The sequence below is a fragment of the Anomaloglossus baeobatrachus genome, chromosome 6 (assembly GCF_048569485.1).
Source record: "Anomaloglossus baeobatrachus isolate aAnoBae1 chromosome 6, aAnoBae1.hap1, whole genome shotgun sequence".
In the NCBI taxonomy this organism is placed as follows: Eukaryota; Metazoa; Chordata; class Amphibia; order Anura; family Aromobatidae; genus Anomaloglossus; species Anomaloglossus baeobatrachus.
In genome coordinates, this window is record NC_134358.1 from 538,803,510 (window position 1) to 538,831,389 (window position 27,880).

The 27,880-nt window shown below is 45.6% G+C and overlaps 1 protein-coding gene across 2 annotated transcripts in view; it reads left to right on the top strand.

Moving 5' to 3' along the window:
- CUBN (cubilin) overlaps nucleotides 1-27,880 on the top strand; it is a 299,203-nt gene that overhangs the window by 198,080 nt on the left and 73,243 nt on the right. For both annotated transcript variants that reach the window (XM_075315595.1, XM_075315596.1), the window contains exons 32-37: nucleotides 12,504-12,660; nucleotides 15,618-15,734; nucleotides 17,835-17,948; nucleotides 18,279-18,407; nucleotides 21,175-21,307; nucleotides 24,786-24,991. In XM_075315595.1, the coding sequence (XP_075171710.1) occupies nucleotides 12,504-12,660; nucleotides 15,618-15,734; nucleotides 17,835-17,948; nucleotides 18,279-18,407; nucleotides 21,175-21,307; nucleotides 24,786-24,991 (856 nt within the window). The remainder of the gene's footprint in view (nucleotides 1-12,503; nucleotides 12,661-15,617; nucleotides 15,735-17,834; nucleotides 17,949-18,278; nucleotides 18,408-21,174; nucleotides 21,308-24,785; nucleotides 24,992-27,880) is intronic.

Below are 27,880 nucleotides of genomic sequence, written 5' to 3' on the forward strand. Positions count from 1 at the left end.
CTATGTGACCATAAACATGAAATCCAGTCATACAAACCAAAAGCTGTTCAGCCGGCATCCATCTTTATTAACCCTTCCATAACCATGAATACCGATGGGTTGAGCATGCATGCTTATTTTAGTAGGAAGAAATGGATAAGATGAGCGCATGGGAATCTAATATATAAAGCAGAGTGTGTGTGTGTGTGTGTGTGTGTGTGTATGTGTGTGTGTGTGTGTGCGTGTATGTATGTGTGTATGTGTGTGAGTATGTGTGTGTATGTCTGCTAAAGGCATTCGCACCGTCACATTTACAATCACGACATTTTGCACAGCCGCCTCATATGACTCAGATAACGTCATAGAGTATGTTTTGATGGGAAAATTTAATCCCACGCTTTACAGTTACTCTCCAAAAAACCTGCCTGCATTAAAGTCAATGGAGCTGGGAGCTACAAATCATTAATAGGAGCTGTGATTGGTTGCTATAGGAACAAAGGAAATTGTTAGTATAAGAAGCTTATGTGTGAGGTAATATGATGTCGGTGGGGAGACAGATAAAGACAGAGACAGACAAGGAAACAGACAGAGACAGACATGGAAGGAGACAGAGACAGGCAAGGAAAGAGACAAAGACAGATGGGGAAAGAGACAGAGACAGATGAGGAAAGAGACAGACGGGGAAAGAGACAGACGGGGAACGAGACAGACGGGGAACGAGACAGACGGGGAACGAGACAGACGGGGAACGAGACAGACGGGGAACGAGACAGACGGGGAACAAGACAGACGGACACAGAAATAGAGAGATAGACACAGACAGACAGAGACAGACATGGATAGAGACAGAGACAGGCATAAATAGAGACAGAGAGACAGACACACAGAGACAGCCACAGATAGACACAAAGAGACAGACACAGATAGACACACAGAGACCGACAAATAGACAGACAGAGACTGGGAGAGAGACAGAGAGACAGTTACTATGCTGGGCAACGCCGGGTACTAAAGCAAGTTTATAATATTTATTGCTTTCAAGAAAAAAAAATATTTTTGCTTATTTTCATGGTTTTACTTCCTCACTGGATCTAGATGTTACAGTCGCTATATAGACGATTTGTCAGACAAGGGGAATATTATATTCTAGACCTATGTGGAGGTTTCAGATATTAACCCCTTTGGTATGTACAGACCCCGGAGAATGACATCTCTTCCTGCCAATGGACTAGAGAAAATGACACCCTGTGACCTTCTCTGTCATGTCTGAAATCTCCGAACAGTACTCAGTCTGTGTTCTCTGCGTGTGTGTAAACTAAGGGGAGCAAAAGAGCGGCCAAGCTGAAGGAGTTGAACCGCACCAATTAATCTTCATTAATCATCAGATCCTTGATATAAACATGAGCGTGAAGCTGCTCTAACAATGCTTCCATTGAAAACGAAAAAGTTATTTAGAAGCTGGAAGATGAACAATGTGAAAAGAGAATGTCCTGCTGCTACTCCGAATGCGGTCTTGTCCTGGTATTACATACGACAAGCCATGTTACAGGTGGTCAAGAAGACTACTGCATGGGGGAGTCCAAACATTTACAGTTTACATTACATTTACAACTCTGTGGACACAGGACTTAATCTCTCAGAAGGATTTATGACTCATTATAAAATCTGAGAGGTCAGCTCCAGAGACTCACCAGACCTCTGATCCCACATGGATATTGGGACAATAAAACTCACACCACTAATCAAAGCTAATTAAGGATTCACTTTCCAAGCTCAGTGTTTGTTTATTTAAATGTCCTTTTACTATGCATCGCTCTGCCCTGTTTTGTATATATATTTGTGTTTCTTCAGATATTTTGTCATACCATGCCTGAGGAAGAGACCTGAGATGTCTCGAAAGCTTGCTTTATAACATCATATTTTATTTTAGTTAGCCATTAAAAGGTATCACAACTACAACATTTTAATTTTGTTTCTCTCACTGAGAGCAATCAATCAACATTTACAGTGGCATGCAAATAGTTTGGGCACCCCTGGTCTGTTGTGAATGTCATCCGAGTGGGTGCTGGTGTGGAGGTCCCTCTGGTGGCCAGTAATGGTAATGAAGCTGAGTTTGAATCTGTGATTCAGACAGGTGATGGAATTAATTGGGAATCCAGGAAGTCCTATTGCAGATCAGCCTAGTTTATGTAGGAGAGCATTTTGTGTCTGGCGGCCGCCGCTGATAAAATGTTTCCTCCCTGCTTCTGCAGATGGCTGGGACTTTTCCCTTCTGGTTCTCCCATTTGTTTGGTGCCTGAATCTACTCCAGATACGTTTTTTTCTGTTTTTGTGCTTAATTGCTGGATTTGCACTTAAGAGTATTTCTGCTTATTCCATTTGGTTCTGTGTTTGGTTTCTTGTATGTGAGGATATGTCTTTTTGCTTTTGTGAGCAGGGCAGTTCCTCCAGCAAGAAGGGAGCTCATTCCCTGTTCAAGTTTGGAGTATTTGCACTTTAGAATATTTTGTTCTGTGATTTTGTTTCTTCCCATTATATCTGCAGAGTACCTGATATAGCTGGTGAAGACCCAGTGGTCTTAGTATTTTTTTCCTATCAGGAGATTAGTATTTTTGTAGGGTTTTTTGCTGACCGCAATCAGTTATCTGTCCTGTCCTGTTCTATCTAGTAAGTCGGGCCTCACCTTTGCTGATCTATATTTTCTGTGTATTGTGTTTTCTTACATCACCGTTGTTGCATGTTGGGGCCTGCTATTCCTTTGGGGACTGCTTTGAGGCAAGTTAGGATTCCTCATTTCTTTCTTTTGAGGTGTAGCAAGTTTCTCAAGCAGTGACGAGGTGTCTAGGTATGTTAGGAACATCCCACTGCTACTTCTAGTGTTGTCCGATAGATAGGGGATTGCGGTCAGCTTAGTTTCCAACTACTCTTGTGGTTTTGTTTTTTCCTTATTAATGGGATTTTTCATGATCATCCACGGTTACCGGCTCATAACACTGGTCAAAATGACTGTTATTGTGAACAGTTAAGCAGGTTAAAAGTGAAATGATCTCTAAGAAGCATAAATTAAAGATGATACGTTTCCTTTTTATTTTAGGCAATATATATATTATATATATATATCTTTTACATTTTTAAATTAAAAAATGAAAATGGGCCAATACAAAAGTTTGGGCACCCTTCATCGTTAGCACTTAGTAGCACCCCCTTCGGCAAGTATCACAGCTTGTAAACACTTTCTGTAGCAGCCAAAGTTCTTTCAATACTTATTTGATGGATTTTCAGCCATTTTTCCTTGGAGACTTCTTCCAGTTCTGTGAGATTCCTGGCTCATCTTGCATGCTCTGCTCTCCTTGGAGATGTCTTCCAGTTCTGTAAGATTCTTAGCTAGTCTTCCAGTTCTGTGAAATTCCTCGCTTGTCTTGCATGCACTGCTCTTCCTTGGAGATGTCTTCAAGTTCTGTGAGATTACTGGCTTATCTTATCTTTTGAGGTCTAGCCACATATTTTCATTGATGTTCAGATCAGGGGACTGTGAGGGCCATTGTAAAACCTTCAGCTTGTGCCTTTTGAGTTCATCTATTGTGTATTTTGACGGGTGTTTAAGTCATTATCTATTTGTAGAAGCCATCCTCTTTTCTGCTTTTTTTTGCAGATGGTATTATGTTTACATCAAGAATCTGTTGAAATTTCATTGAATCAATTCTTTCATCTACCCATGAAATGTTCCCCGTGTCATTGAGTACAACACAACACCAAAGCATGATTGATCCACCCCCATGCTTAATGGCTGGCGACATTTTTTTTTCCTGAAATTCTGTGCCCTTTTCTCTTCACACATACCTTTTGATAATTGTAGCCAAAGAGTTCTATTTTAACCAAAATGCATCAGGCTTATTCTTTTGCATGCTTCTGTCACTGAATTATATAGTGAGGACGCAGGAGAGGTTTTCTTCTGATGACTCTTCCATGAAGGCCATATTTATGCTGCTGCCTCTAAATAGTATAAGAATCTACCACAACTCCAGAGTCTGCTATATCTTCCTGAAGGTCTTTTGCAGTCAGGCTGAGATTCTGATTTTACTCTCTAGCAATTCTACGAGCAGCTCTCACAGACATTTTGCTTGCTCTTCCAAATCTTATTTTGACCTCCACTGTTCCTGTTAACTGCCATTTCTAAATTACATTTGGGACTGATGAAAGAAACGCTTGAAAACGGTTTGCTATCTCCTTATAGCCTTCTCCTGCTTTGTGGGCCTCCACCATTTTTATTTTCAGAGTGTTAGGCAGCGCTTAGAAGAACCCATGGCTGCTGTTTTTTGGCACATGGTTAGAGGAGGCTAGGATTTTATAAATATGTGAAATTTGCATCACCTAGCTTTTCCTGCTGATGATAGTGAACAAGCCATAACCCTAGTGGGCTAATTGAGGTAGAGAACCTTGGTCAAAGTTATCTAAGCACACAAATCTGCAAGTATGTCCATACTTTCACATCTGATGATTTTCCTTTTTGCCATTTTTAAAATGTAAAACATGAAAAAAAATATATTTTTTGCTAAATACAAAGGAAATGTATTCTTTAACTTTATGCTTTTTAGAGATTGTTTCATCTTCAATTTGCTTAACTGTTCACAACAACAGTAGTTTTGACCAGGGGTACACAAACGTTTGCATGTCACTCTATGTATCCATAGGATAGTATAGATAATTTGGCGTTCTGACCACTTGGGAACATTGGGTCCAATGCCCCCAATTGCACATGCTAGGTTTAAAAGGAGAGTGGAAGAGTGTAAATGAGGCCATACTCATGTATTCTGTATTACATACCGTCAACCAAAGCTCCACATTTGCCATCTAGATGCTCCATTGGTGCCAGCCCCAGTATTAAAGAGGACCAACCACCAAGATTTTCCTATATAAACTAAAGCCAGTGCTATACTGGCGCTATCATGCTGATTCTATACATACCTTTAGCTTGAGATTGAATGTATAGTATCTGAAATACAGGCAAGTAAAGTCTATGAAATGTACTGCTATTTGATTGATAGATGCTGCAGAATATCTAATAGGTGGGTCAGGCTTTGTTAGTTATTCCCGCCCTTGTCCTCCCTCCCCCTGTCTTTCCTCCATCCTTTCTCTCCCTGTAATAACAGAGACAGGGGTAGGAAGGTTAGGCAGCAAACAGGGGCGGGAATAACTAGCAAAACTCAACCCACCTATTAGATATTCCGTTGCACCTATCAATCAAATAACAGTGCATTTCACAAACTTTGCTTGCCTGTATTTCAGAAACTATTCATCTGATCTCACAACTAAAGGTATGTATAGAATCAGCATGATAGTGCCAGTATAGCACTGGCTTTAGTTTATATATGAAAATCCTGGTGGTTGGTCCTCTTTAAAAGGACCCAAAGTGTCCTCTACCACTTCTGCCTGCTATAAAGCTCCCACCTTTTCATGTACAATGCCTATCTAGTGTCATCAATGCCCACTCCCATCATCTGCCAAAACCACCAAGTCAGAGACCTGTCAGAGGTCTGTCCCAACCCTCTATTACTAGCCAGGAGGCATTGAAGATAACCTTGAACACCCACATTGACAACCAAAAAAATCTTCTCAATGTCAGGCAGAATACTTCCTCAGCTTTCAGTTTCCAACCAGAATGCCATACAAGTGATAGCCACAACCACAATACTTTTATCCTTCCTCCCCGGTCCATTAATGGTGTAGTCATCCTTACTTAGTAATTTCCTCTTCCTGTATTATCACCGAGAAAAAGTCTCCTGCCAAGAGTGAAGTGCAGAAGCAGATGGCTCGGAGGGAGATAATTGGTGCCTATTCCACATAAAACTCACCCTCTACTAGGTCAGCATTCCTCATGTGTGATCTTTAAAGGCTATGGACACTTGACATGGAAAAAATATTTGTCACACATGTTAGTGGTTACCTTTAGTTAATAAAATTCCACTAAATTTCAGCCTGCCATATTCATTCAGAAGCCCTGAATACTCCAGTTTGTAGTCTGTTCCAAGCTTCTTTTGTGGGATTTTCCTTTCCAGTAATATAAGCTGGATTTGAGGTCAGTGTGCTGCTGTAAAGGTACCAGTAGGGGGCACTGGGACTCAGGTAGAGGAAGAACTCCTGAATGCAGTAAGACAGAAGCCCACTAGAGGCCGCTAAAACAAGCACAGGGATAGTCAATCAGCCAAGGTCTATGCCGTGATGTCAGGTCTGTACCGAGGGGTAAGCAAGCCAAAGTCAAAGAACAAAACTGAGGTTGGAGGCTGGGAGAACAAGTAAGCACAGGGGAGGAAGCGGAGGTCAGGACATGGAACGGGACCAGGGATGACAGATCGGGCAAGAGTTTCGGAGGTCAGAGAGAACAAGTACACACAGAGGATGGAGTGGAGGTGAGGATATAAAACAGGACCAGGGTCAGGAGGACAGGGATGACACATCGGGAAGGAGGTTCGGAGGTCAGGGAGAACAAGTACACACAGAGGAGGGAGTGGAGGTGAGGATACAGAACAGGACAAGAGTCAGGAGGGCAGGGAGGTCAGGCCAGGCAGAAGGGACGGAGGTCAGAGAGAACGGTTCTAAGTAGTGGGACTTGATCAGAGTAAACTCACAGGAACCAGCTGCACGCTGCAGAGCAAGAACTATTACTGGCAGCGTCCCAAAGGCAACAACACCAAGATATGGCAGCGCGACCTCTAGAACGAGGCACCACCGAACAGACCCCTCCTCTCAGACCTAACTTCGGAGACAACATACACGCATTGGCCATGCTAAAATCATGACAGTTGCTGCCTTCACTAGTTCATCACACAGTTTCTATCCTGCGCTAATTAATTCTTCACGCGCTTTCCTTATCATGCGCAGCCTGTTTTCTCTGCTCTCTGAGACTGTGGATACTTTCTTACCTCTCCACTCTGTGGATATTTGTGTACAAATCCCCCTCCAGCACCCCCTATTCCTTCTGCTATTGTCACAGCAGGGTAGAGAGGCTATAACAGCCGTATAAGACAACACGCAGGAAGGGGAAGGAATGCCTTATAGCTAGGGAAAAGAGGAAGTGGTGACCCCTAACTACAACCTGCAGGGAACCCTCACTGCCGTCACCGACCCTATACAGGTTCTGCACCTGTTGCCGAGCTGGAATACCTGGGGCCCTATCTTACCCTGGCAAATGGGTCCTAAGTAAGGATGGAGGGTATGAGCTCTACGTCAACACCACTGACACTAAAAGAAGACACAAGGAGACAACAATACGGGGGAAACACAATTGCAATCACCAAAGCCTTTGTAGATAGCAAAATACAAACACTTATCTGAGCTGCAGCAACCACACAAATCTGGAGCAACAGAAGAAGACCTTCAGAGCTCAGCAAGGAACAAACTATAAACAGCACCCAAACCATCCCAGGGTGAAGTTTATAAAGGAAGTCAGAGTCTGGCAACAGAGGAAAAACTGACATTTTCCCAGCATCCTAGAGTTCACTGCTGCAGAAACAGGGAACTGTCAGATAACAACACGTGCTGCCAATCTCTGGAATTTTCTAGAACTTTATGCCACTGGATTGTCAGCCGGGAGTGACACCTCCGTGACAGGCCGTGACACCTCTGTGTCAGTTATTTCTCATTTGAAAAAAGGGAGGAGAGATCAGAGAAAGCTATCAGAACCAGGATCCTACTTGGCAGACTGGTAACACATTTGCAAAAGCACTGAGCTAAATAAAGGACTTACAGACATTTTGGAGCAGCAATATGCAAGACTATTTAGAAAGTTTCTTAACTCTGCATTAAGAAATCAAATGAACAATATCAAACATGACTTGCCAAGCTGTACATAGCCCTTTCAGGATTTGTTGAAGATTGGGGAAAAAAATAACTGCTTTGTTCCAAACACAGCGCCACTCCTCTCTGGAGGTGGTATGTTGTACTGCAGCTCAGAGTCATTGACATCAGTAGGAATGAGCCGTATAATACCATACACTGCCCATGGGTTTTTAGAAGAAAGTCGCCATAATGGTTAAAACCTTTTTAAGTAGTGAGGATGCTTGTCGTTAATCTTTGGGGTGTTTCAAACCTTCTGCTGGGTGAAATGGTGACGAAATTTTACCACCTCTCGCCAGATTGAAGAAGGGACAACGCTTGATACCGTAATATAGCTGACAAAATGCTGCCCCCTGCAGCCAGAAAAAGGCAGTGTAGAAAGCATGTAAAGGACAAGTCTCCGATGATGTGTCTCTGATTCTGATAGTAATATACAATTAATCACAGATGGACGGCATAGCAGAGCTGGGAGGGTTGCATGGGGTGTTTCCCTATCATGTGGATGATTTCCAGTCATTTCCTTATTTATGCTCCTTTAAAAGATTGTATTAATTTCCTGTGGGAAATCCCTTCCAAGTTCACTATAGTAAAAAAATAATGATATTACTATTATTTTATTCTTGTGGAAAATATTCAAAGCAATCGGTAAAAAAAAGGGAGATGGTGACACCCGTAACTGGATAACCCTGAATACTTTACATAAAGAGGACCTTTCACTAGATTTTTTGGGGATATTCCCATCTCCATGATCCTATCCTAATATGTAGTAGGTATTATAATAATAATAATAATAATAATAATAATAATAATAATAATAATAATAATAATTTTAGCAAGTACCTCCAATTAGAAATGTACTATAGTTCTCCTGATTTAGTCATGTCTCTTACCTCATGTGCAGGGCATTGTAGCTTAGGTATTCATGGTTACAACCACACGCAAATAACTGTCACTATGAGTGGTCGTAACCATGGATACCCAAGCTGCAATGCCCTGCACATGAGGTAAGAGACATAGCTAATCAGGAGAACTATACTACATTTCTAATTGGAGATATTTGCTAATATTATTACATCTACTGCATATTGGGATAGGATCTTGGAGATGAGAATACCTCTTTAAAGAGGTTGTCTGAGACTTTTATATTGCTGTCCTATCCTTAGGATACAGCATCAATGTCTGATGGGTGGAGGCGCGACACCCAGCACCCCAGCCAATCAGCTGTTCTCGATGCTGTCACTAGCCTTGGGTTATGGAGCTGCACAGGACAGCTCCTTCATTTATATAGTGACTGTGCCCTGTTGAAATCAATAGGGGACAAATATGCAATACCCAGCAATGGCCACTATTGCATTGATAGGGCTGTGCTGTGCATCCCTGTAACTGAGTAGTTCTGCCTGACGGCAGCATCGGGAACTGCAGATTGGTGGGGAGGCCGGGTGTCACGATCCCCCCATGATCAAACATTGATGACCTATAGGCTATCCTAATGGTAGGTCATCACTATTAAAGTGCCAGTCAGCCCCTTTATACAAAGTACCTCATCCAGCTGGCACTGGTTCTGGAACTGTTTTTCTTTTTTTTCTGTGCCCCTCAGTTTCAAAGTTGGGGATAATAGTGCAAAAGTTTACTCAAGTTTGAGAATGGACCACGGTGTCTGAACCAGCCCTGGGTCTCCTGACCAAAAATTAAAAGCTTCATAAATGCCTGTGAGAAGGTTGAGTTTGGGTCCGGAGACCTGAGACCAGTCTGGACATTTTTGTCTATACTCGGACGGTGCATGTCACATATGTAAAATCGGCCTAAAGCCGGCGTCACATGAGATGATATATCGGGCGATATGTCAGCGGGGTCACGGAGTTTGTGACGCACTAATTGCCCGTGACGCACAAACGACGGGGGTGGGTACGATCGCTCGTGCGACCGCCCGATATATCGTCTCGTGTGACGCCGACTTAAGGCTAGGTTTAAACAATTGTGGCAATTCAGGGACCAGTCGTATCTGCAAATGATTACATAGGCAAGGATGGTTGACCTCGGGGAGATCAACATCCAACACCGCGGAGACAACATCATGTGTTTCTCAACGTAGTGACACTAGAACAAGGCCCCCTGGGAAAATATGCAAAACAAGAATGCCGCGGAGACACCATCACATGTTTCTCAACGCTGGCAGGAAATTAGCCAGGTCTTTCACCGGGAAGGAAAACCACGGGAAGGGCAGTCTCCAGTCAAGGAAACCGCCTATACCAAAACATGGTATCCATCCACAGACAGCTGTTTCGGGGTATTTGCCAGCCAGTTTCCTGCCAGCGTTGAAAAACATGTGATGGTGTCTCCGGGGCATTCTTGTTTTGCATATTTTCCCAGGGGGCCTTGTTCTAGTGTCACTGCGTTAAGAAACATGTGATGGTGTCTCCGCGGTGTTGGATGTTGATCTCCCCGAGGTCAACCATCCTTACCTATGTAGTCTTCTATTAGGCATTGCTCCCACTAGCCAGTTTCCTACTCCACACTGATAAAGGGCAAATACCCTGAAACAGCTGTCTGTGGATGGATGCCATGTTTTGGTATAGGCGGTTTCCTTGACTGGAGACTGCCCTTCCCGTGGTTGTTCCTTCCCGGTGAAAGACCTGGCTAATTTCCTGCCAGCGTTGAGAAACATGTGATGGTGTCTCCGCGGCATTCTTGTATCTGCAAATGATGGCTGAAACGCCATGTACTGAGTACATCAGGGTGCTACAGGGAACTGCATCCTTTTTCCCCAGGGTGCAGGACCTACCCCCCATGGTTCCAGGTTCCCAGAAACCGGTGTCACCTCCATCAGCACCACACACCCCAACCAACACCTCACACCATGACCTGTCAGACACACCAGTGGGTTGGTCTAGCTGGAACAGGGCCACCCACCTAGGAGTTAGGCAGACGGGTGGGAGGGACCAAGACAGTCGAATGAGAGCAATCAAAGTAAGAGGAGCTGGAGTGTTAGCTCCCGGGGAGCTAGGAAGACAAGAGTTGGGTCGCAGACAGTGGTCCGGGACCAGAGGAGTCGGTGACTGGATTCAGGGACGTCGGTCTGGGGTGTGACAAACGCAGTCTAAGAGGGACTGCAGGGAATAGAGAGGGACCAACAGAGCTGACCAGTATCGAGCACGACAGGGTACAGGACCATAGGTCAGGAGCTGATTCAACGTCCTGGCAATTAACCTGCAGAGGAAGGGGGCCTTCAGGGACCTTGCTAAAGCTCAGAGACTAAGGGCATTGGCCAATGCCGGGGACAGAGTTTTCCAACTAAAGCAACCCACTGAGGTCCCAAGTGTCAGCCCTTAGGAGCAAGACTTCACCAAAGACTGAAGAACTGGCCCTTACTGCGTCAAGCTATAGGGACCCATACAGACACAAACAGTGCACGGAGGCAAGTTCTGGACTACTAGTAACACAGGTGGTACCGGGGACCTGTACGTGCTCCAGGCAGCAGCAGCTGTGCACAGAGACTTATTCAAGAACGGTGTGTGTCTCGTTTCATCTCTACTTATCCAACGCTTCAACCACCCCAGTGAATACGCCTGCTCCTGCAGTCTACCCTTCCATCTCTCATCTTCACTCGAGCTCAGGGACCTTCCCTACCTGCGGAGGGACTGTCACCCTGCTGCTCCCCCACCATCTGCCCCGGTCCTCATTGCAGCAGCGGCGGTACTCTCATTACCGCACCCCACAGGTGGCGTCACAAACACTTTCCCTGTAAATAATCCCCTTTTCCAGTTTGAGTGTCCGCCGAGCCCGGGTCCGGACCCCTCGAACCATGACCACCCCGGATCCGAGCACCCCGGTCGTCACCGGGGTGGCACAGATGTGTCGGGTGCGAATGATCCAACACAAATATCTGGCTCCCAGCTATGACTGACAGGAACCGGCACCCAAGTAAGAGCCACTAAATTCTGTTAATGGCTCTCACTGGGTGTACAATTTGGGTGCTTGGTGGGCAAAACCCCGCCCACATGAACAAAACTCCACCCACTCAATATTTTACTTGGACCATTACAAGTGGGCGAGGTTTCATCATTGGATGGGCGAGGTTTCGAGTGCATTAAAAATCTGGAGTGAACACATATTTAATAGGCATCCACGAACAATCCGAAAGAGCAGAGCCATGGGAACTGGATCATCAAAAACAGCCAGACTGTCCATCACTACTCCTTGCAGGTACTGATGTACCAAGACGACATGCCAGTAGTGAGTAGACTTTAAGGTGAAATGCCCCTCTGGGAAATATGCAAATTGTCTCTTCAGGGAGGAAATAGATGAAATCTAGCTCCACCTATTGGAGGTAGCAATCCTAAAAGTCAAAAGTGACCCTTTAACGAGAATTGCCATATGAGTTAGGATCTATGCCAGATCAGAACCTCAGTTTGCAGACACGATGTTTTGGGGTGATTGCCCCTCATCAGCGCAAAGCATGAGATCTGATCTAGCTTTATGAGAGGCTAAGATGGGGTCTAAGGGAAACACTATTCTCCTTGCGGAGACTGACATACCAAGTCGACATGGCAGTGGTGAGGAGACTTTAAGCCTAAATGGAACATTGTGCACACAGACCGAAAATACATTGGTTTGAATGTAGCCTAAACCAAATTTTTCAATCTATGGAAATAAACCCTTTTCTCCTTTCCCTATCACATTTTGTCCTATAGGTTTATGATGGTGAAAACAGTGATGCTCCACTGCTTTATACTCTGTGCGGAAGCCAAATTCCCAATGCAATTACATCTACTCAAAACACCATGTTTATCCGCCTGCAATCCGACAGCAGCAGAAGTCACAGAGGCTTCAGCGCCAGCTTTAGAGAAGGTAAGATCCTGTCTGTTTTGTTCAAAGCCCAATGGCAGATCTCATCTGCTCCGAGTCCTCTACTAATACTATACTGTGAGATTATTACACGTTCTTGTTGCCATAATGTGTATGGATGATGTGGTGAGGGATATTTTCAGAGAGGGAAAGTGCGTATGTGGCTGTGCAAATGTCTCTTGATCAATGGTGAGGGTGGCCTATGTATCAGATAGGCGAGGGTAGTGGAGAAATATCAGACCACTACTAGTGTGGCAAAGGGTATAATGGTCTCTATTTCCCTTCACTTGTGGTCAGTCGCAGAGGGCACAGGTGGCTAGTTGAAGTTGTGCATCCAAATCGCTTGCAACTCGTAGGTGGGTAACAGGGACATTGTTGTTATGGTGTGCGGTGGCCTTAGGCTATGTAATGGACAGGAGGTAGCCACTGTGACTATCCAGGGTAAGGAAGATGGGTCTCCCGTGAGTGTAGAGTGACCACCACCTTGTGAGAGAAGGGACAACCAAGGGGAGACACTGTCAGAAGACAAATACCTGGAGAAGAATGTGATAACCTATAATGGAAGATTACTACAGGACCAAGATTACTCCAGTAGGTACTACCATGAGAATGAGAAAGTCGGTAAGAGCATAAGTGCCACCTCCATACGTTTGAGAGAAGCAAGTGAGGCCAGTGAGCCTTCAAGGTGTGGGATTCCAGACAAGAGTGGACCTACAGCACCCAGCAATATCAGGTCAGAGAGCGCGAACATCCTATAGATGTCACCAATCCAACGGTGGACGTATCATTGGTGCAGCCAGTGGCGCAAGATGTAAGGGGGCCCATTTCTACATTTCTACCTCCAAAGCAGGGGGAATTGTGTATTATGAAGAGTTATTGGACTGTAAAGGCCCCATACAGTTAGGTCCAGAAATATTTGGACAGTGACACAAGTTTTGTTATTTTAGCTGTTTACAAAAACATGTTCAGAAATACAATTATATATATAATATGGGCTGAAAGTGCACACTCCCAGCTGCAATATGAGAGTTTTCACATCCAAATCGGAGAAAGGGTTTAGGAATCATAGCTCTGTAATGCATAGCCTCCTCTTTTTCAAGGGAACAAAAGTAATTGGACAAGGGACTCTAAGGGCTGCAATTAACTCTGAAGGCGTCTCCCTCGTTAACCTGTAATCAATGAAGTAGTTAAAAGGTCTGGGGTTGATTACAGGTGTGTGGTTTTGCATTTGGAAGCTGTTGCTGTGACCAGACAACATGCGGTCTAAGGAACTCTCAATTGAGGTGAAGCAGAACATGCTGAGGCTGAAAAAAAAGAAAAAATCCATCAGAGAGATAGCAGACATGCTTGGAGTAGCAAAATCAACAGTCGGGTACATTCAGAGAAAAAAGGAATTGACTGGTGAGCTTGGGAACTCAAAAAGGCCTGGGCGTCCACGGATGACAACAGTGGTGGATGATCGCCGCATACTTTCTTTGGTAAAGAAGAACCCGTTCACAACATCAACTGAAGTCCAGAACACTCTCAGTGAAGTAGGTGTATCTGTCTCTAAGTCAACAGTAAAGAGAAGACTCCATGAAAGTAAATACAAAGGGTTCACATCTAGATGCAAACCATTCATCAATTCCAAAAATAGACAGGCCAGAGTTAAATTTGCTGAAAAACACCTCATGAAGCCAGCTCAGTTCTGGAAAAGTATTCTATGGACAGATGAGACCAAGATCAACCTGTACCAGAATGATGGGAAGAAAAAAGTTTGGAGAAGAAAGGGAACGGCACATGATCCAAGGCACACCACATCCTCTGTAAAACATGGTGGAGGCAACGTGATGGCATGGGCATGCATGGCTTTCAATGGCACTGGGTCACTTGTGTTTATTGATGACATAACAGCAGACAAGAGTAGCCGGATGAACTCTGAAGTGTACCGGGATATACTTTCAGCCCAGATTCAGCCAAATGCCGCAAAGTTGATCGGACGGCGCTTCATAGTACAGATGGACAATGACCCCAAGCATACAGCCAAAGCTACCCAGGAGTTCATGAGTGCAAAAAAGTGGAACATTCTGCAATGGCCAAGTCAATCACCAGATCTTAACCCAATTGAGCATGCATTTCACTTGCTCAAATCCAGACTTAAGACGGAAAGACCCACAAACAAGCAAGACCTGAAGGCTGCGGCTGTAAAGGCCTGGCAAAGCAGTAAGAAGGAGGAAACCCAGCGTTTGGTGATGACCATGGGTTCCAGACTTAAGGCAGTGATTGCCTCCAAAGGATTCGCAACAAAATATTGAAAATAAAAATATTTTGTTTGGGTTTGGTTTATTTGTCCAATTACTTTTGACCTCCTAAAATGTGGAGTGTTTGTAAAGAAATGTGTACAATTCCTACAATTTCTATCAGATATTTTTGTTCAAACCTTCAAATTAAACGTTACAATCTGCACTTGAATTCTGTTGTAGAGGTTTCATTTCAAATCCAATGTGGTGGCATGCAGAGCCCAACTCGCGAAAATTGTGTCACTGTCCAAATATTTCTGGACCTAACTGTATATTGCTGTTACACAGGGGTCCTCCTCTCTGTGTCCGCCAGTGCATCCATCTGCTGAGAAACGTGCGTGAACACGACCCGGCCGGAGATAGTAAAAGCAGACAGGTCGCTGAGAGTGTGGGAACTTGGTCTCGAAGAGTGAAACATATGTAACCAAACCCAATAGAAGTTGTGACTACTATGTCTTTCGAGAAGCAGCAATTTTTCTTTTTCACTTTACTCTCTTTGCATTATTCTTTGATTATCGTCCTGAGTAAATTAGCTTTTAGAAGGTCTGATTACAATGACGGTCATATTAGGGAATGGATTTTCAGTATCTCACAGATTTCCTCCTTTTATGAGCAAATGTCCATATTTATCATATTACTCATGGTCTGACCTACGTGTATTTCCCTTTGATTCTCTTGCAGCATGTGGAAGCTCCATTGTCACGGATTCAATTGGCGGAGTTATTTCCTCTCCATTGTATCCAGTCAATTATCCGAACAATCAAAACTGTTCATGGATTATAAAAGCTCAGGATCCTTGTAAGTGTGGAGGTCGCCTCACCAAAAATCTCTACCTTGACATAAGTTCCCGGTGTGCACGTTGTGACCTTCGTAGCTCTTAATTCACGACGCATTGCTCTCTATCAGAGGTTATTGTCAGACATGGTTCTGCTCAACTCTTTATAGATCCATAATTTTCTCCAACAAGATGAGAGTAGAACTCACTGCTCATTAGCAACCCACACCAGAGATACTGGTGATTACCGCGATGGGCTCCAGCCGATCCCAGGTAGTTGGTGGTCACCGTCGGTGCCCATGAAAGTCTTTCTAGCGAGTTGTCCCCCTCTCCAAACAGGAACCTGGGCTGAGTTTCCAGCTCCAAGCCCCGAGCCCCACGAAGGTAAAGAAGAGACCTGTTTCCAGAACTAGTGTCCAAGCTCAGCTCCTACTCCAAGCTATGCCCGGGGATGACTCCCTATAGTGTTTAGGTTGCGCCCACTTCTACCCCAAGTGGTGCCCGCCCCCCGGGTGTGATTGTCTTAGTGACTGGGACAATCCCAAGCTTTATGTTGGCCAACCCCATTCATCGTGATGGCTAACTTCCCTGCCTACCCTAGTCCGGAGCCTGGTGGGAAAGTGTGGCGCCCTGGACTAGCCAGGTAGCCACAGACAAAACACACACACACACCCCCACCCCCCAGACAGTTACATTAGTCAGACAAAAACCCTTGTTGCCTCCCTCCAGGGCCTGATGTCCACACCAGGTGGGGCGGAGCCAGGCGGTTGGCACCACCCACCGAGGAGTTCACAGGCCTGGAGGCGGGAAAAGGCTGTGAGTTCAGTTCAGGAGGTGAAAGTGAGAGGTCACGTACTGCGAGTGTCTGGGTTGGAGCCCAGGCACTGAGAGCAAGGTTGGCAGAGGGTGGTGGCCGTCTGCAGGAGTTGGTGGAACTCCGCAGAGCCGTAAGGACCGGGGCTGGGCGGTGGCCCACTGGTACCGGACCCGGGAACGGAGTGAAGCTAAGCACACAGGCAGGGCCATCGGACCCCGACTAGGCTTGGAGCCGCCGTCAATAGTCAAATCCGAATGTGACAGGAACCCCCGGGGTTCCCTAACAACTAAGTCCCGATTGAAGGCAACCACTCACACCGTGAGGATATACAGCCACCGCCACCGGCTAGAAATCCGAGGGCCAGCGCCTGCGGGCAAAACGGGCTCCTCCGGTATCTATACACCGGGGAGCGGACTACCGTTGGGAAGCCATTGGAGTCATCACAGTACACAAAGGTGCATGGAAAGACAGCCACCATCACCTGTCCGGGGAAGAGACACTGCAGCCGGCTGTGGGACCCGTCCATCCAGCCGTTTGGTTTACCGGAGACTTTGTGCATCAATTGCTGAGTGAGTACACCCGTGCCATCCGGCACCGCGCCGCACTGTCCCTGCAACCCTGCACCTCACCGACCCTGCCTCCCCGTCACACCACCGGGCCCCGGGACCACCAACCCCTATCCACGGAGGGGGAAAACAACATCCCAACTGCTCCCTGCCATCGCTCCCGGGATCCCCGTCACCAGCAGCGGTGATGCCCATCTTCACCACAACCCGTGGGTGGCGTCACGGACTAAATCCCCAAACAAACCACCCCCTTTTCACTCACGGGCGAGGAGCGCCGCTCCAGTCCCTGGATCCGGCCCACCGCTCGAGCCACCGAGCAGCAGCAGCGCCGGACCCGAGCGTTAGCGAGCGTAGCGCCCCGCCGCCCGCGACAAAAGCACCTTATTGTTTGTGTGTTAAGATGTGGAGACACCGGCAGTTAACCCCCTCCTGACCCGGGATAGGTACCACACCCTAACTGAGGTGCAGTACCCTGTGGCGACTGAAGCCTCAGGGGTGCCACATAGCACTTTTATTAAGGCACTTGTATCATTTATTTTTGCACTTTGGCATTTTTATATGGCAAAGTTTCCTGGGTAACATATTGTTTGGATCTTATAACTAAGCACTGTATAGAATGAATATTTGTATACTACATAACTGCACACCAGTGGGCACTAATAAAACAACTCCATATTTATATTATGGATATTGTATACTGTTTGTTCTAATTACAGTTTCTTTGTCTCTTCTCTTTGCAGTTAACCATGTTACCATTTCTTTCACCGACTTTCAAACTGAAGGCCGAAATCGGAATTGTTCTGAAGACTTCGTAGAGATATTAGATGGAGATAATTACGCGTCCCCTTCTATGGGTATATATAAGACATGCATCTATATAAGGAATGTTTTGCAGTAGTAGTCACTGGCACAAAAGTCATGGCATGGGTCATTTCTGCTTCATGGGAGAAAGTCAAGATAAACCTTTCATGTTACCACAGTCTTGGTTTGCATTTACTCTCATTTCCTTGTACACTTTGTAGTTGTAAAACAAGAATAGTTGTTTGTTTTGCAGAAACAGCGCCACGTCTGACTACAGGTTTCATTTGGAATTGCAGCTCAGCCCCATTTTTCGAAATAAAGATGAACAGAAATAATTGTGACATGTAGTGATTTACATGTAGTGTTTGTTTTTATGTCTTTAGGTCGTTTCTGTGGTAGAGTAATTCCCCACCCTGTCACGTCGCTCAGTAATGCCATGGTGCTCCGATTTGTCTCTAATGACTATTCCAATATGAAGGGCTTCCATGCGTCGTACTCAGCATCAATGTCAGGTGAGACTCATAATACGTCTGTTGCCCGGTCAGAAATTACTCAAAATCACTTTTCTTGTTAGAAAACACAGATTTCTTAATAGTCGGGGTCCCAGTCTATTAGCCATAAATCAGAGCAGCTAAAAATACAGTTACTCCTTCTGGAGTAACCCAGTAAATCTGTTATTTAGCCAGAGAGACAATTAATTTAACCCCTTCCTAACCTAGGCTGTAATATTACATCCTATATCGGGTGGAGGTGTAATGCGCTTGGGAAGAAAGGTGCTGGCTGTGTAACACAGCTGGCATCTTCCAGTAAAGGGGGCGTTACACGCAGCGAAATCGCTAGCGAGTGTACCCGCCCCCGTCGTTTGTGCGTCACAGGCAAATTGCTGCCCGTGGCACACAACATCGCTAACACCCGTCACACGGACTTACCTGCCTAGCGACGTCGCTGTGGCCGGCGAACCGCCTCCTTTCTAAGGGGACGGTTTGTGCGGCGTCACAGGGGCGTCACTAAGCAGCCGCCCAATAGAAGCGGAGGAGCGGAGATGAGCGGGACAAACATCCCGTCCACCTCCTTCCTTCCTCATTGCTGGCGGCTAATGCGCTTGGGAAGAAAGGTGCTGGCTGTGTAACACAGCTGGCATCTTCCAGTAAAGGGGGCGTTACACGCAGCAATATCGCTAGCGAGCGTACCTGCCCCCATCGTTTGTGCGTTACGGTCAAATCGATGCCCGTGGCGCACAATATCATTAGCAGCTGTCACACGGACTTACCTGCCTAGCGACGCTGCTGTGGCTGGCAAACCGCCTCCTTTCTAAGGGGGCGGTTCGTGCGGCGTCACAGCGACGTCACTAAGCGGCCGCCCAATAGAAGCGGAGGGGCGGAGATGAGCGGCTGTAACATCCCGCCTACCTCCTTCCTTCCTCATTGCTGGCGGCCGCAGGTAAGCTGTAGTTCGTCGTTCCCGGGGTGTCACACGTAGCGATGTGTGCTGCCTCGGGAACGACGAACAACCTGCGTCCTCAACAATCAACGATTTTTTGAAAATGAACGACGTGTCAACGATGGACGATTTGGTGAGTATTTTCCATTGTTAACGGTCGCTGGTTGGTGTCACACGCAACAACATCACTAACGATGCTGGATGTGCGTCACGGAATCCGTGACCCCGGCGATATATCGTTATCGTATACGTCGTTGCGTGTAACGGGACCTTAACAGCAGCATCCAGAGCTTTTTTTCTAGTTGCTGCTGTTAAATCATCAATCTCTGACAACAACATTTAAAGGGGTATTCCCATCTCCAAGATCTTATCCCAATATGTAGCAGGTATAATAATAATAATATTCGCAAATACCTCCAATTAGAAATGTAGTGTAGTTCTCCTGATATAGCCATGTCTCTTACCTCATGTGCAGTGCATTACAGAAGCTTAGGTATGCATGGTCACGACCACTCATATAGTGACAGTTAGTTGCTTGTGTTCGTAACCATGGATACCTAAGTTGCAATGTAGTGTTGTTCTAGAAGTGGACAACCCCTTTCAGGAAGTATATTGTGGCTGTCCACCTTAAAGGGAACCAGTCACCAGATTTGGAGCCTATAAGCTGCGGCCACCACCAGTGGGCTCTTATATACAGTGTTCTAACATGCTGTATATAAGAGCCCAGGCCGCTGTGTAGAACGTAAAAAACACCTTTATAATACTCACCAAAAGGGCATGTGCGGAGCAGACTGGTCGGATGGGTGTCTCCGTTCTCCGGTACCGTCGCCTCTTCTTTTGGCCATCTTTGTCCTCCTTCTTCTGAAGCTAGTGTGGATGACACATCCTACATCATAGACAATAGCCAGCAAGGAGGTCCTGGGCAGGCGCACTTTGCCCTGAGCAGGGCAGATCAAAATATTGTGGTGCACCTGCGCGGGATCTCAATGCCGGCTACTGTGGATGACGTAGGACGCGTCATGCACCCCGACTTCAGAAGAAGGGGGACAAAGATGGTCGAAAGAAGAGGAGCCTTTACCGGAGAATGGAGACACCCATCCGACCAGTCTGCATCGCATTGTTTATTTTAAAGTGTTTTTTACGTTCTACACAGTGGCCTGGGCTCTTATATACAGCATGTTAGAATGCTGTATATAAGAGCCCACTGGTGGTGGCCACAGCTTATAGGCCCCAAATCTGCTGACAGGTTCCTTTTAAGGATTTTCTGCTGATTCCTGATACAAAGATTCAAAGACAAAGGATATATCTTAGACAATACCTTGGGGTGGGGAAATTATCTAGTAGACATAACGTAACAATATTTTAGTTTTACAGTAAACAGAGCATAGGGGAGAGGATCCTGCTGCTGCAAGTTATCTTACAGCTAGTTACACGACAGTGTGCAGGAAGATATGTGATGTGGCTGCTTTCCTGGGACACATATAGAAGATTTCATTGCCTATTTAAAGTTTTAATTGCATATGAGACAAAATAGGATCAAAGAAAAGAGGATCAATCAGTGGAATATTTTTTCGTTTTTTTTGCATGTGCATTTTCTATCTTTAGTGTTCCTGTGAAAAGGCCTAAATGTCCTCATTTTGGCCCATTCAGGCAGTGGGGTTAGTGATTATCTCCCCCTGATAATGTCAGTGGAGCAGACAGTGACATCATCGGGCTGAGCAGAGTGACATCACCAGCGTCATTCCGAGGGCCCAAGTGGCGCTTCAGGCCCATCTGCTCCTTCTGAGTGACGTCTGTACATTATGTGACCGTCTTACATCTTGTTATTGTCTCTTTCAGCATGTGGCGGGACCTTACATATGGAGAATGGAGCGTTCAACAGTCCAGGGTATCCAGACAATTACCCAGCCAGTACGGAGTGTGTTTGGGACATTCGCAGCTCTCCTGGCAATCGGCTCATGCTGTCTTTCATGTAAACGTCTTCTCGCTTCATATTATTTCTACTTTAATGGCCTTCCGGGAAGGAAATGCAACATCTGGCAGGAAAACTATTATTACACAATTGTAATCTGGAAAGATAACAAAGCGCCAGAGCGGAGTGTGACTAACTGTACTGTGATCATGCAACATATTGTACGGAGACATCATAGGAGGAACGTAAATTATCCTCCAGAACCAATACAAAAGGGAAATCAGCTGGAATCACTTTCTGATGTGCTACGGTGGCATATGAGAAAGTATTATGAATGGGGGAATAAGGGGTACTTCTCACATAGCAAGATCGCTGCTCAGTCACAGGTTTTGTGACGTACCAGTGACCTCATCAGTGATCTCGCTGTGTGTGACACTAAGCCGCGACCTGGCTCCTGCTGTGAAATCGCTGCTCTGGTTCATTTTTTGCTCGTTGGTCTCCTGCTGTGTAGCACACATCGGCGTGTTTGACGGCGGGAGACCAACGAGCACTTGCTCTGTGTAAGCAGCGTACGCTGGTAACCAGGGTAAATATCGGGTAACTAAGCAAAGCGCTTTGCTTAGTAACCCGATGTGTACCCTAGCTACGTATACAGGGAGCCAGTGCTGGCAGCCTGTAAGCGGTGTACGCTGGTAACCAGGGTAAATATCGGGTAACCAAGCGAAGCGCTTTGCTTAGTTACCCGATATTTACCCTGGTTACCAGCGTACACCGCTTAGCGCTGGCTCCTTGCACACGTAGCAAGGGTAAATATCAGGTAACTAAGCAAAGCGCTTTGCTTAGTAACCCGATGTGTACCCTGGCTATGTGTGCAGGGAGCCAGGGCTACGTGGTGTACGCTGGTAACCAGGGTAAATATCGGGTAACCAAGCAAAGTGCTTTGCTTAGTTACCCAATATTTACCCGGGTTACCAAGCGCAGCATCGTTACATGAGTCGCTGGTGGCTGGTCGCTGGTCGTTGGGAAGATCTGACTATTTGACAGCTCACTAGCAACCATGTAGCGACATACCAGCAATCCTGACCAGGTCGTATTGTGGTCGGAATCGCTGGTACGTCGTTTTGTGAGACGGTACCCTTAAGCTCAGAGTCCCAGCTCATAGACAAAGGAAAGATTGGGGAGATAATGAGGAGGGTCGGACAAGCCTAAGGTTACATTCACACATTCAATTTTCCTTTTCTGCATTTTTTTCCCTCAAATTTAAAGCTGCTTTTTACAATACCATCCAAAGCTGCGGAATTTCAGAAATCTCACTATCTCACTTCCATAATTGTTTTTTTTTTTCTTTGTGCCCAAATTGGAAAACTGCAGCGTTTTTATAAATCTGCAGCATGTCAATTCTTTTAGAATTTTTGCAGTGTTTTTAACCCATAGAAAGCAATAAGAAAGTGAAAAAAATGCTATAAAGTAACCCAAGTTGAAAAGGTTTTGGTGTATAATACCGTACTAACCTGTACTGTAGACAAAGCATGCTTATAATTTGCACCCAAAAATTGCTTCTAAAATCTTGCGAAAATGCCAAAAGACGGACTTTTGAATGCAGCGTTTTTACGGCCAAGAGAGTTGGTTTTGGCTGCCGAAAAAAAAATCTGCAAAAATGGTGGGTGTGAACATAGCCTAACAAAGTAAAAGCGGATTTTGGGGTTGGCCCAGACTCGGACACATTAGGGGTTCATGTTGGCAGCAGGGCAACATCACACCTGGCACTAGGGTCTATTTGGAACCCATTTGAGGATGGTGGCTGATCTGTCAGCAGTATATAATAAAGCAGAATGATAAACAGGTTTGTTCAGTTTTTCCATGTATTTTATCAATGAAAATTCCTGCCCTTTCTAAGCTTAAAGGGGTTGTCCACTACTTTTACATGGATGGCCGGGTTAGCTGCTTTTAGTAAGGTGGCTGAATATGTTCAGTTCCAGAGCTGTTCCATCTTCTGACAGTGGTCGCGGCCGGGTACTGCACATACGCCTCCTATTTATTTTAATAGGAGGCGGATGTGCAGTACCTGGCCGCGGCCGCTATCAGAAGATGGAGCAGCTCCGAAACTAAGCATTTCCAGCCGCCTGCTGCCGCACCTGGGGGGGTGGTCCAGTCTGACCATCACTGTTATTTAGGAGTGGTGGGCAAACATGCGCCGTGCTTACAAACTCTTTCCTACTGATCTTGTAAGCACTTAAATTAGTCTGGGTGCAACGTAAGCTCCTAAATCCAATTATAATTCCAATACTTCAGAGCACAGGAACGTCAGGAGCGTACAGGGTGACAATCTTTGACTCTGTCAGGAGCACCTGCCTCCAGCAATCAGAAAGTCGGGCGGCTGGGGAGTGGTACACTTCTGAAAAAGGATGGGAAAGAGGTTTTCTTACCCCGGCACATTATGTGACTTGTTACTATTAGATTCTTGGATTTTTGGAATTCCTTGCTATCATGGCAAAACTAAAGTGCTTATAATGCTATTAGTTTAGGACATTAAAGGGGTTTTCCCACTACTTTTTCAGCCCCTTGCCATATATATAGCTTTTCAAAACAATACCATTTGTAATATACTTGGATGTATAGCTTCGATGAGCACATATCCACAGGTATCACATACAGTAGTACTGGATTGTTGTGCAGATTCTTCTTCCTTCTCTGTTATGTCTGATATTCCCTTTTCCAGCACAGAAATCAGACAAAACAAAAGGAAGTTGTCACTGGGCTCCTGATTGTGGGTGAAGATGTTTTAGAGTGCATGACAGGTGCCTGAGCATGCCTCCTGAAGACACAAATAGTCTGCCTCATGCAAGCTGAGCTGACAGTTTCATTTCACAATAACAGCAGGGGCCAACACCTTTGCTAGTGAAGTGCTGCGATCTGCATTTCAAAAGCAAAGGATTTAGGTAATCCAATCACTGATGTGGACAGCTTAAAAGCACCATCATTTGAATAAGAAACACAGTGACAGGGCTGTACTGGCCACCTGGCAAATGCCAGATGGGCTGGTACCTACCCTGGGCTGTTCTGACACTTGGTATCTTCGAATATCTTCAGCAGTGAAGGATGGGGAATGAAGGGAGCGTGCTAAGTGCTGGCTCACAGGCTACTGCAATGCATGATGGAACTTGTAGTAGTAGATCACAGTACGCCTGGCGAAAGGAAATGATGGATGTAAACATCAGAGCTGCAGACACCAAGTGATGCTATCTCCATGATAACAGGTTTATATTACTATAATAAGAGTATGGATGCATTTAGTGGCACATAATAGAACGATTGATGGATAAAAAAAGAAATGAGTTAGAGTACTGATAACTTATTTAATATGGCAACAATACGAATGCAATCTTCTATAAACCCTGGCTAGTCTAAATTTTCTCACAATAGTCTCAGAGTTCCTAATATTTTCAGCTGAATTCCCTCTTGGCTCATGAGGAGGATGTCTCATATTCTGAGTATTGTCTGACCCCTCCGTAATTTTCCTGAATTACATTTCCCTCAGGTCATTCTCACTTCAGACCAGCGACAACTGTACAAGCGATTATGTGGAAATTAGAGAAGGAAATGACACCGGCGTATCCTTAGGACGCTTCTGTGGAAACACATTGCCAAGTAACGTCACCTCAATCATCGGCCATATCCTTTGGGTGAAGTTTGCATCTGATTCTACTGTCAGCGGCCCCGGGTTTCGAGCCACCTTCTCCCACTGTAAGTCTGTAAATTCACCTCATTTCCATCTGTTCTGCAAATACACAATAAAAAAGACAATACAAAAATTTGGATAAAAGACAATAGATTTAAAAGAAACAAAGTAAAAAAAAAAGTTTAAAGGTATTTTGAAATTTCAGAAATCACTTATCCCCCCGGTATAGTTTGCTTTACTCACCCTCCCCGGGTCCAGCGCTGGGTCTCCACTGTTGCTCCCAGTGACTGTTATTATTCTCATCACGTTGACAGAGTAGCAGCCAATCAGTGGCTCTGAGCTGCTCGAACTGCTAAGTTCAGTAATTGGCTACAGCGGTGTGAACATGACGTCAGCGCTGCAGACAATAACCAGGAGCAGCAGCGGAGACAGCGCTAAACCTGGGGAGGGTTATTGATTTTAAACAGACTTCAGCCAGAAACAAGGGTTTACTGAAACTGGAAACACCCTTTAAACTGGAAAGGTATGATCAAAAACATGCAGTAAAATCTATTGTGGAAAAAGTGTAACTTGACACGCTGCACATTTCGAATCTATGGCACAGATCAATTTATGCTGCAGAATTTCCTTAGTTTGGTTATGCGTTCATAAAGCAAAAGTCCCCCAAACCTGCTAAGAAAAATCCTTGTGCTGCCCCTTATTTTCTTAATTGATGCTTTTCTACCTCTCTTTCTGCGGTGTCATCATGACCTGTGGTAGAGAGTAAAGGCAAAGTCAAATCCTATGTTCAGGTATTCAGATATCTTGGTAGGTTACTGTAGCGCCGGCGTCCCCGCAGGCACGCCACTTAGTCACCACCCCGGCTGGGCCCTGTGCTCCACTGCTGCTGCGCGGCCTCCCACGTGCTTTGCTGCCTCCTTCCCCTCGCAGGACCTGTACATGCCATACAGGGTTCCCAGGAGTGCATCTAAGACAAGCGCACATAAAACGGCCCTCCTCTTAAATGGCTGGTGTGCCATTTCCCGGAAATGCCTCTCAGCCTATGACTGAGAGGCACTATGTATTTAAGGCACCCTCCCATTAGGGGAGGTGCCTGTGCAACACACGCAGTCAGTGTCTCAGTCTGCTAGCTAGTTGTCAGGTTCCTTTATCTTTATGTCTGTCACCTGAGTCTGCCATCCCATACCTACCTGTCCCTGTCATGCCCACCACACCTGTCCATACCCGCCTGTCCAGCCTGCCTCTGTCATCCTGCCTGTACCTTAGACTGTTTCCTGTCCTGGGGGTCAACTGCCACAGACCCAGTCACTGCCCTGGGAGTGCTACCTGACGTCCACTCTGCGGTGGGCGCTTAGTTAAGCACCTCCCACTAAAGGGCAAGCTCGGGTTCCTCCTGTGGTCCAGAGGGACCACTATTACCGCTCGCTGCCCTTACACTGGCCATAAGCGTTACAGTTACTATTGCTATGGGCTTGTCTTAGACTAGTCACTCCTCCAAACATGCCTTCATGATCATTTCCTTTCTCCTGACATTGACCACCAGGACAACCCCCATCCATATGCCCGACACATATTGGATTCATTCTAATGGCGGCCATGTATTACCACAGTTCACCTGTTCTGTGCCTTCTCCTTAATATTAGGTAAAGACGGAAGGTCAATACCATCTAGTAGTACTAAGTTAGGATAGTTAAGGATAGTTATAGCTTGGACACACAAATGGCACAAAAACATCATAAGGAACCAGGGAGGTTTGGATTGCAGGAAGGATGAAAGGTCAAGCGCCTTCACCACCTTGGGGACCTATTCTTATGATGAGGCTGTTACCATCACAATCAGGTTAGGAAAACCTGGTTGGTGATGGTTCATTGACAGGCCAAAAGATGCCCGTGTCCTCCAGTGCCTGTTGACTTGTGGATGTCTTTCAAAACTTTGCTTCATAGACAGCACGTCCCACATACGTGCCTGATGATAATTCTGTCATGTTGTGGCAAATTCACGTTGACGGTGGCCACCATCATAAATTGGATTATTTCTTTCTCTTTAATGCTCACCTCTGCTGGACGTCGGCTGAGTTGTGTCCACTGTACCCAGCCGTGTAGGAGTTAATCCTTCTCTGAGTAGTAATCTCTTCTGAGAGTCAGGTTGCTGATTACCATCCATAGCTGTTATCTCCCTATTTAAGGCTGAGAGTTTGTTAGGAGATCTCCGAAGATAGCATCTGTTTGTGCTCTTGCGAATATCCGGTGACTTTGGCGATTCTCTTTGGTGACCTTCAATCTGTTGCTAGTGTGGTGTGGAAGTGTCCCTTGTTGTGCTTTACTTCCTCCCTTATATTTTATTTTCCCCTGTGCTTTAATTGTCTTCCCTTTGTGGTTGTTTGCAGAGTGAACAAATTTCAGTTCTTCGCCCGTCCGTGACGTTTTGGGAAAGGGGGTTATCTCAGTCTGTCTTATCAGGGGTGGCGTGGGTGCGGGGGATAAGGTCAGGTGTAAATAGAAGACAGGGACACGCTGGGGGCCCAGACCTCGCTACCCTTAAGTGTACCTCTGGGTTGAGGATCAGCGCAGGGATCCCAGTGTTAGGGCATGTTCAGGTCTCCCAGTTAGCCTAGCCCACCCATGACACCAAGATGGTGGAAGACCCACATGCATCATCTGCCCTCAGTACAATCCACACCTCATTTGTTCCATATATTGTAATCAATATTTGCCCATATTTTTCCAAGCCATGATTATTTTCTCACCCTCCGATCTGGAACTTTATAGACTCCTCAAAATGTCTTAACTGCACGTCTTTGCTTGAAGTTATAGAAAGGGCTTAAAATAATTGAAATGTAACATTACATGGCAGTCATTTATATGGGTGTAATGTTTGCAAGTTAAAGGGGTTTTAAAGAGGTGGAAAAATATGACGGAATTCTTTCAGAAACAGCGTGACAATTTTTCATGGGG